This window comes from Mustela putorius, unplaced genomic scaffold (genome assembly GCF_011764305.1).
Source record: "Mustela putorius furo isolate JIRA1106 unplaced genomic scaffold, ASM1176430v1.1 tig00003987_pilon_pilon_pilon, whole genome shotgun sequence".
NCBI classification, from domain to species: Eukaryota; Metazoa; Chordata; class Mammalia; order Carnivora; family Mustelidae; genus Mustela; species Mustela putorius.
Window position 1 is genome coordinate 7784448 of NW_025422126.1, and position 13455 is coordinate 7797902.

The following is a 13455-nucleotide window of genomic DNA, read 5'->3' on the forward strand; positions in this document are numbered from 1 at the left end:
CTTTTTCCCAGCAACTACTTGCCTTTCTTACTGATACTTAATCTCCAAATCTAGATGTGAGAGGAGGACATATGAATAAAGAAGAGGCAATCAAGAATCTAGAAAGGAGACATTCCAAAAATGACACTAGCTTGGAAAAAAACATTTCCAAATGAAGACACTCCAGTATTTCTTATATTTTGTGAGTTCATAAAAGTTTTATAACTTATAAAGTAAATAGATGGCTTCAGATTATACAAAGTCTGGCAAGAGCACAATTATTTTCTTAGAATTTTGCTAGAAATAGTTGATAAAGTATAAAAATAAGTTTATTTCCTCTCTGACTTCAGTCACCTTGGGAAAGAAAGACAAGGGAAGGATTTAAGGGCAAAAAAGGTATTAAAGAAAAATTAAGTCAAGGAAAGGACAGCTCTTTAAGCTACCAAAAGAAAAAAAAACTGTCTTAAGCATACAAATGGTTAGAAAGAAATGAAATACTGTACTTTTATCTCCAGGTAAGATGGATCGGTAAAATCGGTCCTTCTTTTTCTTCTCCTCTGGGTTTGGAGGCAGAGGTTTGGAACCATGGTTTAGGGTTCCCGCATCTTTGCTTCCAGCTCCAATCATAGTGCTGGTGTTTCTCATTGGAGGGGCTGGGGGTTTGTCTTGAATGTCTAGGCCGTTATTTGACATTGTCACCACCACCAGCAGCTACTGAAATCAGAAAGAACAACATAATTCTTTTATTATTTTCATGCAAAAGGAAATACATATTGAAAAATTTCAAAGAATCCAAACGATATAACCCATCCTCGAGGGCGCAGCTCAAACCTTTCCACCACACATTGTAACTACTACCGTCTTACTCACTCAACAATACTCAAAGATGTAATACCTACTCTGTGCCAAGCACTGCTGAACATTCACAAGATTCTTCTTTTTCTCTACCTAAGACATTGGAGAGCACAGAAAACCAGCTTGATGTAGTTTGAAAGGCAGAACTTGGCCCAGCTAAATTAATTAGTAATCCCAGTGCCACTAGCACTAGCACTAGTACACTAGCCTTAAAGAAATTCCTTAACCACCTGGGTTCCATTTATTCATTCATTAAATAAAACTAACATCATTCTACACAGTGACCCTTTGCCAACCTCTAATTTTGTAACTTTAGGAAAATCATGTTCCCTCTCTAGAATGGACTGTATCACTATATCAAGAGTCCCTAAAGCTGCTGGTTTTGTTAATAGTTTTACTGGAACACAACCGTTCATTTACATATTGTCTATGCCATCTTTCACATTCCAATGGCAGAGCTGAGTAGTTGCAACAGAGACTATATGCCCACAAACCTAAAATATTTATTTAGTGCTTTACAAGAAAAGTTTGCTGACCCTTGGCCTATATCATCTCTCCAGTATTTTTTTCCTCTAAAATTTAACCTTGATCTAAATATATGATAGTCAATGCAGTAACCATCCTGTCATATATGGTGTTGCATTTACTGGCAATCTCCAATACTTCTGGCAAAGGGAAGGAATAAAATCTTTAAAAAAGGGAAAAAATTGATATCACATGGTAACAAGAGTTTTAATGAAGACGGATGTTATTACTTTAAATCAGTAAGTGTCCTTGACGATGGGCAGACATATACATTACAGAATTAATAAAGTCTCTCATTATCCTTCCAGGTTATAGTGGAAACTATATCTTTGGCCATGACTACTTAGAATATAAGCTCCGTCAAGTAAACACAATGGTGCTTTAGAGGCTAAAGTTTCTGATTAATAAATAAATAAATAAATAAACCAATGTAATAATCACCAAGAGCTTTTTAGAAATAAGATGTTCTGTTCTGATTCCCCTAAATTTTTATTTAGTGTAACTAGGTTATGGACAAAATTCTGTAATGTTAAAAATTACTGATCCCAGTGCCAGCCAGATTCGAATACCACTGCTTTAGATGTCCATTATTTAAATGCTATGAACAAAATTTATTAACCTTTTTTACATTTTTTAATAAATGTAGGACTAAATGATCCCCTGCATCTATTTCTCCCTTGAATTCTTTCTCTACATGCCATAAGCGATCTAAAACACAGCACTTCTCTATTTTTTTTTACATTTTTTATTATGTTCAGCTAGTCAACATATTGGTTTTTGATGTAGTGTTCACTGATTCATTAGTTGTGTATAATATCCAGTGCTCATCCTAACACGTGCCCTCCTTAATACCCATCACCCAGCTACCCCATCCCCATAAACCCCTCCCTTCTGTAACCCTCAGTTTCCCAGAGTCCAGAGTCTCTCATGGTTTGTCTCCCTCTCTGATTTCTTCCCATTCAGTCTTCCCTCCCTTTCCCTATGATCCTCTGCACTACTCTTCATGTTCCACCTATGAGCAAAACCATACGATAATTGTCTTTCTCTGCTTAACTTGTTTCACTTAGCATCATCCCCTCCAGTTCCATCCATGTTGATGCAAATGGCAAGTATTCATCCTTTCTGATGGAATATACGAAATAAAAAACATATCTTCTTTATCTATTCATCTGCTGAAGGACATTTCGGCTCCTTCCACAGTTTAACTACTGTGGATGTTGCTGCCATGAACACCGGGATGCATGTGCCCCTTCTTTTCACTACATTAGCACTCCTCTACTTTAAAATCCATCACTGACATCCCAGAACAAAAACTAAAGTTCCTTACTAACTAAGCCACCATACCTGGACACAGCCTACACTCAAACTATACCTTGGAAATCTCTGTTCTCTTGTTTTGCCAAATCTCTTACCCTTCTTCCGATCCCCCAGTGATTCTTGTCAAAGATTTCTCCCTCCTCTGACTAATAAAAATCTTACTCATCTTTCAGGCCAGATTCAAACTTCACCCTTTCTGTAACTCATCCTAACCTACCCCTACCAAACCAACCTCTACCTCTATCTGCTCTTTACTTCTCTTTTTGATCAAAAGAAATTAAGTAAGCAAGAAGAATCATTAATCTATATTAACTCTCTGGGTGGTGTGCTTTTATCCATTTCTTCTGGCTTCACTTTGCAGGTCTGCCTTTGCTTTTTCTCCCAGCCCCAACTCAAGTCCCTCAGCTCCCACAAAGGGGATTCCATGGACTGAGTCCTCAAGTGCACCTTCCTACCCTGCACTGCAGGTTCCAAAATTATACTCCCTACAGCCACCTGACAGATTAAGCAGGCCCTTCCTTGCCTCTTAGGTCCTTCAGCCCAAAGCTACACTGAATATAGCTCCCCTTCAAGGCTACAGCCCAAGATTATACCAAGAGAGGTTCACCACCCTTTCCGATATAGGCTTTTCTTCATTTCTCAGATCTTCAACCATGCCTGGAGAATACTCAAATTATTCCAAATTATTGAAACCTAGAATCTGTTATTGGAATACAATGCTTGAATCCTCTGTACCATATTCTACCCAAGGTCATCTGGCCTATGCTTGAAAACTTCCATTTTTAGGAAATCTATGATCTCAAAAGTCAGCCTATTCTATCTTTGGTCACTTCATTTAGAAAGTTCTCACTTACATTAATTTCTATGTATTTCACACTGCACAGCAATTATTTGTTTATACATTTGCCTCGCCCCCCACACCCTCTTCTCTGCCAGCTTTAGACTATGAACTCCTCAAGAACAAAGTTCACTCTTACTTATTTCTCAATCCCCAACACCAGGTCTGGCACAGAATAATCAATAAAGATTTGTTGAACAAATGAATAAAGAACAAGTAAACAAATAAATGAATAAGCAAACAAACACTACTTCTATTAGTCCTAAATCCTATCTCACGTCTATTCAGAAAAGTCTATTGCTTCTTCCCCAGACTGAACTTTAGGTACTTGAAATCATCTTTCAAAATCCCCCAAGTCTTCTTGTTCTCTCAGTGTTAAACACTGAGTTTTCTCAATGTTTCTCAAATCAAGTTTTCTCAATGTTAAACATTGTCTGTATCTTCAACTATACACCGTACAATTTTGTACCTACCTGATCCTTCCCTCTGAACTTACTTGGACTTGATGTTTCTATACTAATTTCCAGTTTCCCTGCAGCCCTCCAAACAGTCCCTTCCTGTGGTTTCTCCACAAGTCTTTACTATCTTTGTACTTCATAGATCCCCTCACTGGTCATTTTGCAATCTACATTCAGCAAAATAATTGGCACATTTTTAAAACTATGCCATTTTAAACTTTGTTTATAGGAAAACAAGTCCAAAGGATCAATCCTGAGAAGAGAAAGGAAAAAATATACTCAATTCTTAAATAAGGAGACCAAACACATCTTAAATCTTCTCACAGTCTGTGCCGGTCAAATATTTGGGACAATGACAAGCCAATGCCTTCTGACGGGCTGCAGTATAAAGCGAGGCTCAAAGCCAACGTTTAGAATGATAGTTCAGATGACACCCCTCTATCCATCCTAGACAACAAACTGCTATAATAGAGGGAAAGACACGCTGATCACATTTTACCAATGCTCCAGAGGCTCAGGGAGCCTAATAATTTTGCGCAACTAATTATACTAAAGTATTAATTATGAATCAACTGAATGGCTCTGTAATAAACGCAGGATCGTTGTGAGGTTTCAGAAAGGCCATCCGTAAGGCGATATAATAAAAAGATGACTGGATCTAAAATCAAGAGATCTGGATTTAGGTCCCGGCTCTGCTATTTACTAGTTATGACTCTAATAAAAGTCCCCCAACCTATGAGCTACAATTTGGTGTTTCCCACTCTACAGTCACTAGACAGATACTGGTCAAGAGGCAACCAAGGAATGGAAGTGATTTATGTCTTCTTTTCTAGAGAAAGAATAAAAATATAGTGCTAGCGCAGAAAGAAGGGAAAGAAAACGTTTTTCAAGTAGCCATTATGTGTAAGGTACTTTACATACTGAATGAAACAAGACACGAACTGTGGGAAGGACTGTGTACAGCAGCAGCTACTCCTTTCCACTCTATGACATCCGGATGCCACAGCCACTAATATAAAAAGGGCCAAGATAAAGAATTTAAGATATACATAACATCAAAGCCAGAAGCAACTTTTAAAGGTCGCCTAATCTGACCCTCTCATATAACAGGTAGGAATACTGAGGTATTCATTCTGTAAACACAGAATGAAATTGCTTAAACACAGCAGTTTAAAGGTGGGATTAGAACCCATGTCTTCATACTCTCTGCCAAAGAATTTTCCAAATACACCTGAAGTAATTCTATCCCGTATGTACCTTTTCTGACCTGAACTCTGCTACTCTTGATTTAGGTAAGTCAAATCCAGCCAGTGGCCAAAAAAAAGCACAATATAAACATGTTTGGCTAGACTTGGTTGATATTTACTAAATGTCTTTCATGAGGCATAAATAAATTCTTGGTCTTCAAATCAGCCATGTGAAAGTTATGTACACCTTTTAATATCATTGCAGGTTCTTCACTTAAGTACAATTCAAATCAATAAATTTTTACTGAGTACTTACTCATAAAGTGCCATGGCAGAAACCAGGGCAAAGAGATAAATAAATGAATATGCTCTAATGCTAGACATTCTCATAGTTTAGTAAGCAAGATACATAGGACTAGAAAACCACAGTGCCAGGCCCATTGTGAACAGTGCTACAGAGCAGTACAAGTGGTAAAATGTCAGAAGACATGAAAAGGAAAGACAGTATTGAATTTAGGTGATCAGTGAGGCTTCACAGAAGAGGTGGTGTTAAAAGCAGGGGCTTAAAGAATAAATAAGTCAGACTAGTGGTCTTTGACCCTGAACTATTAGAGTCCCTAGGAGCTTTTTAAAACACCAGCTCAAGTACTTAGGGGGCAGTATACTAATATATACAACTTACTTTGAAATGTGTTTTTAAAAAGTAAGATGGATTATTGGATGAACATGGGTATAATATTCTTGTCCATATATAATTTATAGTGGATACAATAAAGCAAATATATGAAAATGTTAATGGTAGAATAATCTAGGTAGTAGACATACAGGTATTCACTATAAAATTCTTTAAACTTTGATGTACTTTTGAAATTTCTCCTAATAAAAGGGGTAGAGGGCAAATACCAGTACTGAGCTCTGATTTAACTAGTCTGAGATAGGTACAGGCATTGGTAAAGTACCTGAACCAAAGAAAACAAACAATAAATAAGCAGACTATTTTGATGGAGAATGATAATGGCAAATGCATCCTAGACCACAGGAATAGTGTAAGTGTGAAAGTACAGTGAGGTAGAATGCAACACAAAAATAAAAAAGTAGGACACAACGATCAGAGAGCCTTTTATGCTCTATAACACCTACAGCACTAGTCAGAAAAATGGTCCCTTCTAAGCAGTTCTAGATCCACGCAATGAATGTCCCATGTTAAAAATAAAAGATGACACTTGATTTAAAAAGGCTGTGGAGAGATGACAATGAGAAAAGAGCTGTTGCCTGGAGGAGGGGACCAGCTGCCATCCGTCTGCACTGAGGGCTCTATGATGCCTTCATCTCACACAATGGGACTTGGAGTTTTGGAGAGTCCTATAAACTGCTTAACAGAGTTGCTCAAATTCTAAAAAAGTTTCCCCACAGACCTCCTGAACTATCTTTACAAATAGGATTTCAGCCGTCATTTGGCACTGATAGCTTAATAACCACTAACATTAGAAAACACTTTGGAATTTACAGAAAACTTGGAAATCTGCTTGGTTGGTGTCAGTTTTCTCATTCATGCATGCAAATATTTATTCATCACCTACTGTATGCCAGGCTGTGCTAGGTGCTGGGGATAAAATAGTGAGCAAGTCAGAAGAAGCAAAGTATCAGAGACACTGCCAGTCACCCAGAGCCAGCAGAGGCATGGATGTGAAATAAAGTCTGTGTGACTCCAGGACCAACTCTTTTTCTACTACACCACGTGTCACTGTTCACGCTAACGGCAAAGGGACTAGATAACCTCTAATAACTCCTCACGCCATTATCTAAGGTGAAGTAGGGAAAGGAAGAAGAAAAAATAAAACCTAGTCCACATATTAATCACATTTGTCAGTCAACAACTCAAAGCAGCTGACACTGGCACGACCAACACTCCACCCAGAACTGGGGAGTACTGCATGCCCTTGACACCTGGTTATGAGAATCTGATCTTTAATTAAATTGTGCCAAGAGGTTTTCTTTGGCAGGAGCTCGGAATGCTGCAGTCTTGAATTCGCTGAGGGATGTCCTTCTGACACGTCCAGGGCACTCCCGCTATGCAGCCTCCAGCCACTTGCTCTGGTTTAGCAACAAGAAAGCAACAGCTGAGGTAGCAGGGAGGAAAACTGGAGGCGGTTTCTGGGTTGCTGGAAAAGCTACTTTAATTTCTGACACTGCTTCCACAGGTAAAATACAAATAAGACTGTACTTTATAGAGTTACAAGAATTTATTTTTTAATATTTTATTTGAGAGAGAGAAAAAGAAAAGAGAGAGAGCGCGCATGAGTGGGAGGAGGGAGAAGGAGAGGCAGACTCCCTGCTGAGCATGGGGGTGGATCTAAGGACCCCCGGATCATGCTCTGAGCTGAAGGCAGATGCTTAATCAACTGAGTCACCGAGGCACCCTGATTACTAGAATTTAAAAGCATAGATATATATAGATATATAGATATATAGAGAGAGATATATAGATATACATGGAACATATATATGCACCTAGCATGTTGCCTGGCACAAAATAGATGTCCAATAAATATCTGTTCTTATCCCCCACTCATCTTTCCAGTTTTATCTCTACTATTCCTTAAACTTAGTCATTCCAGCTCAATATGCTTTCATACCCCTGCCTTTGCCCACACAGTTCTCCCCACCTAAGATGTCCCAACTTGTCTGCCAAGCAAACTCCTCCTCATTCTTCAAGACCCACTTTGATTCACTTTCTCTATGCAATCTTCACAGAACCCCCTCTAATTCTGTCTTTTCCCCAACATTTTAATTTAATTATACATACTTCTATGCAGCAGTTTCTATATTTCTGGTCAGACCCACCAGACCACAAACAAGACAAGGGACAAAACGGAGTCTGTCATCAAGTCCCACCCAGCACAGACCTGGCACACACTAGGTACCTTGCAAAGGCTCACTGACTAAGGCAGCCTGGTTTACAGAAAAACAAAACAAAACAAAACAACAACAACAACAACAAAAAAAAAAAACCCAGAAGCTAGAAGGATCCTGAAAAACCAGCCAATCTCAAATCTTTATTTTATAGCTGGTAACCTGAAACCCACAGGGGTATGAAATTTACCTAAGATCACTCAGTGAAATAGTGAGGCCATGAAGAGACACCGATTATTCTGATTCTCTTAAAAACACTCTTTCTACACTAATTATAATTTGAGACAAAATGAACAAAGGTCTGTATCTGGAATTAGAAAGCGTGGGAGCCAGAGAAGTGAAATGGAAAAGGCAGAGAGATTTGGGGTCCAAGACTTAAGCTATCCCTGTACCTTCACCCCCCTCTCCCCTGCCCCAATAATACCTACACATCTTCCTTACTTCTACCACCCTTGCAGAAAGCCACTAGAGTTACTTGCAGAACCAGTACCAGTACCAAGGTACTGGGAAATTCCTGACCTGCAGCCCCAATTAAGCTATTCCTAACAGTTAAGGGGAAAATTTAAATCTATTTTACCAAACCATTAGACTTCCCAATGGATGCCCTGGAGTGAGAAAATCATCACTAAAATGTGGGGCCCATACAATCCGAGAGCTGGAAGGAACTTATAAGGCCATCTGGTTCAACCACCCAAGAAACACTGGAATCTACTCAGTTGTCTCCTGAATGGATTGACCTTCTAGTCAATCTCTGCCCAAACATTTCCTGTGATTTCCCACACGCCTTATCCTTGCTGCCCGGTACCCCATTCCTAGTCACCTCACTCAAAGACTTTAGTTCCTAGATTAGTCTTCTTCTGTACCTCCCCAGTTATCATTCTAGATGGCCTCTACACCCTGCCAACAATGATGACTGTTCCAACACACTGGCCATTTCAACTGTTGCCCTTTAGTCCAAATTGGCCAATACTCCCATAATCACACCCTGAACCTTATCACCAAAATGTGTATTAACTCCAGTACCTGGAATGAATCCTATATACTCCAATACAACCTTCTATCCATGCAGCTCACTTGCTCAAGAACTTCTACTATAATTCCTATACTTTATTTTGAGCTCAAACCCACTATCCATTAGTACCTCCTATCTTCACCTCTCTTTTTCCTTAACTATAGCCCGTCAAAATCATTCAAACATCACAAGCCATCAATCCTCTAAAACCCAACAACAAAAAACCAAACGACTCAATTCAAAAATGGGCAAAGGACTTGAAGAGATACTTCTTCAGAGAAGTATGAATGGCCAATAAGCACATAAAAAGAAGTTCTAATGTGCTTATAATTACTAATCACATATGCTTATAATCACTAATCATTAGGGAAATGCAAGTCAAAACTACAATGAGATAACACCCTGCACCATTAGAATGGCAACTATCTAAAAAAGAGAAACCAAAAAGTGTTGGTGAGGATGTGGAGAAATTGGAACCCTGCACATTGCTGGTGGGAATGTAAGTTGGTACAGCCACTGTGGGAAACATTATAGCAGTTTGTCAAAAAGTTAAAAATAGAATTACCATTAAATGAAGCAATTCCACTTCTGGATACATATACACAAAAATATTCAAAACAGGGTCTCAAATATATATTTGCACACTGATACCCATAATAGCATTATTCACAACAGCTAAAATGTGGAAGCGATAGAAGTATTCTTTAACAGATGAATAGATCAGCAAAATATAATATACACATACAATCAAATATTATTCAGAAAAAGACAGAAATTTTGTAATATGCTACAACATGAATGAACCCTGAGAACATTATTCTAAGTGAAATAAACCAATCACAAAAAGACAAATACCATATGATTCCACTAATATGAGGTACTTAGAGTAGTCAAAATCATAAAGACAAAAAGTAAAATGATGGCTGCCAGGGACTAGTAGGAAAGGAGAATAGGGAGCTATTGTTTAGTAGGCACAGAATTTCAGTTTTACAAGATGAACACTTATAAGATGAATGGTGCTAATGGTTGCATACTAATGTTAATAATGTATTTAATGCCACTAACCCACACACTTAAATAGTTAAGATGGTAAGTTTTATGTTATGCATATTTTACCACAATAAAAAAAAAATATGCTGAAAGTTCCCTATGCTATCACAGTCGTATTACCACAGGAGCCTGTTAATGCTGGGGTAGAGACCAATGAACTAAGACTTAAGATATTAATTACAAGTAATGGTTAACTGATTCTCAGTAAAATGTATAAGACAATAAGTTTGTAACAGGCTGTCACTGTACATGTATACTTTAAACAAATTTGATCAATCTAAACAAATCTGATAAATAAAAACAATGACAATAACACACACACACACACAAACAAAACAATCAACCACCTTGTCTTCTCTCCCTTTACAAAATGCAACTGGCAAAATCCCAGCTTTGGGATTGAACTCCCACTCTCCCCCAACTGTCTCTGTACTGAAGCAGCTGAATATCCTAAAGAATGTTACCTAATTGACTGCTTTCACTTGAAAATTATGAATACCTTTCTGCAAAAGATTACCTTGCCTCAAATGGGGATTTAATTAGGCTTCCCACTCACCCCTTCACCTTCGCTGATGAACTCACCTTCTGTAAGAAAACAGAAATCCTTGCAGGAGAACTCCATCTTCCCACTCACAGATCCATATGCCTCCCTGCCCCTGTACCACCCATTTACAATGAAGGAGGTATTCCTACTCCCATCAAAAGCCATTCCTTCTTCTCCCTCAACTTGCACTCCCTCTCACCTGGAATGATCTCTTTTAGCTATACTAATCAACCAAACTATCAATCAATCTCTCCCACTCCCTCTCCATCTCTCTTTCTTAATTCTATTCAGTCATTCAATATGTATTTATTGAGCACCTACAATGTACCAGTACTAATCTAGCTGGATAAGACAATGTCCCTGTGTTCGTGGATTTTATGGACTAGTAAGAAAAGCAGACAAAGAAGTAAGCAAATATATAATGTCAAGACCATAATGAAAATAAAGAGTAGTGCATGTGACTGGTTTGGGGGAGGCCAGGGATGGGTGATATATAAGACAAGATGATCAGGACAGGCTTCTTTAAGGAAAAGACACTTAAGACCTGAATGAAATGAGACAACTAATCAACATAACATGTGGAAGCATTTTAAGCAGAGGGAGCAGTAAGTACCAAATGTCCAAGATGAGAATATTTTGGGGCATGTAGAGCAGCAAAAAGGACAAGACCAAAGTTTAGTGAACAAGGAGAAACATGGCAGAAAAATTAAATTAGAGGTGCAGCCAGAGGTCAGACTATATAGGACTCTACAGGCCACAGTAATTTGGATCTTTTATCAAGCATGGGAAGACACTGAAGAATTCTGAGTAGTGATCTTATTTATGTTTTAAATGGACCACTCTGGCTACAGAAAACAGACTGCAGGGGAGCAAAGGAAAAATGAAGAGACCATTAAAAAACTATTACATTAATTGAGGTGGGAACTGGTGGTAGCTTGACAGGACTGCAGTAGGTATACTGTAGTACAGCAAAGGTAGATATTTTGAAGGTGGAACCAAATGGCTTATTTAGAGACTGGATGTACAGCGTAAAGGAAAAAAATGAATATGATCTCTAGATTTTTGGCCTGATCTGTAAATACTGAGTGAATATAAACATGCTATAGTGTCTCCTATTCAAAGACACACATACACATATACCCCTTCCTTGACACCAACATATTCCTCAAAACACATTTCTTTGTTTCCCTTCATAGCAAAGCTTTTCAGAAGAATTGTCTATTTACACTACCTCCACTTCCTCCCCTTTGGTTCACTAAGTAACACCCTCTATTTCACCAAAAGTAGTCTTGTCAAGACAACCAACCATCTCCATGTTGCCAAATCAAATGGTTACTATTCTGTCCCCACCTTACCTAATCTCTCTGCAGCATTCACCTGGCTTTCCTTTTACCTTTCTGTGTATTCCTATCTCCTTTGCAGACTCTTCCTAGCTATCCTTGACATGTCCAAGGCTAAGAACCTCCTTTCCTCATACGCTATACTCTTGTCTAGATAATTTCATCCATTCCTATAGCTTTACTTATTATCTATATGTTGACAGTACCCAAGTTTTTACCTTTAGCCCAAAAGTTCTTTCAGACTAATAATCATCTGTTAGACAATTCTGCCTGCATTTCTTCTAAGTACCTAGACCTACAATGAACAAATGAAACTCTTGGTTTTCACAGCATCTATCATGATATATTTTTGCTTATTTATTATACGTCTCCAGCAATAAACAGTAAGCTTCACAAAGAAGCAACTAAGTTCTTTGTGTTTACCAGTCTATACCTAGCAACGAAGGGGGCTCAGCAAAAGGACACATCAAGATTTACTAGACCCTGTCTCTAGCCTCAAAAAGTCACATACTAATGGGACTGATGATCCATAAACCACAATGACAGTATGACACAAGAAGTACAACTGTGAGTGGTGAGAGGAAGAACATGAGTGTTTCATGAATCCCAAAGAGGGGCCTTAATAGCCTAGGAGCCAAGGAAGACTTCCTTTAGAAGATAATTTAAGAGCTTATTTTTGCAAAAATAGCTATTAAGTGCCTACTAGATAAATTTTTATATAATTATTTTTAAGCTTTAAAATAACTCTTCAAAGTAGGTGTAAATATATTCTATTTTATATATGAACTTTAAAAAGATAAAAAACGAAGGACCTAGTAGGTTATGGAAACAAAATCTGAACTGAGGTCAGTATGCTTTTAAATCCCTCCCCCTCGTTCCTTTTCTTATTCCTTTTTTCCCACCCTGTATCACAAGGTGCCACCAAAAATAATATCTTTTATACTTGCCACCTACTATTTGTTTGACCTAAAAGAAATCCCTATATCTTTTGAACTTGGTTTTTAACATGGCGTTCAATTACCAGTCTCTAAATCATCCTTGTTCTAACTCCCTCCTTTTCCTTCATTATTAAGGATTGAGGCTCAGTTTTTAAAAAGTCAGTGAGCAACCCCAGGCATTTCCTTTTTTTTTTTAAGACTTTTTTATTTTATTTTATTTATTTGAGACAGAGCGAGTGAGCAAGAGCAAGGTGGAGAGGCAGACTTCCCACTGAGCTGGGAGTCCAGTGCAGGGCTTGATCCCAGGATCCTGAGATCATGACCTGAGAAGGCAAACACTTAACCAACTGAACCACCCAGGCACCCCCTAGGCATTTCTTCTGAGCATTTTTCACGGCTGAAAATGCATTCGGGAACAACCACAGTAAATCTGTAGAGCACTTCACAGTTTACAAATTAGTTTCACACATTCATTATTTCATTTGATCTTCATCAACCC

At 38.3% G+C, this 13455-nt stretch overlaps 1 protein-coding gene across 4 annotated transcripts in view; it reads right to left on the bottom strand.

Moving 5' to 3' along the window:
- Positions 1 to 13455, bottom strand: part of PAK1 (p21 (RAC1) activated kinase 1) — a 148149-nt gene that overhangs the window by 68276 nt on the left and 66418 nt on the right. For 2 of the 4 annotated variants that reach the window (XM_013050253.2, XM_013050252.2), the window contains exon 2: positions 483 to 690. In XM_013050253.2, coding sequence (XP_012905707.1) covers positions 483 to 672 — 190 coding nt within the window. In that variant the 5' untranslated portion in view covers positions 673 to 690. Of the gene's footprint in view, positions 1 to 482; positions 694 to 13455 lie in introns of all 4 variants that reach the window. The other 2 variants (XM_004781033.3, XM_013050251.2) reach the window with 1 other exon arrangement.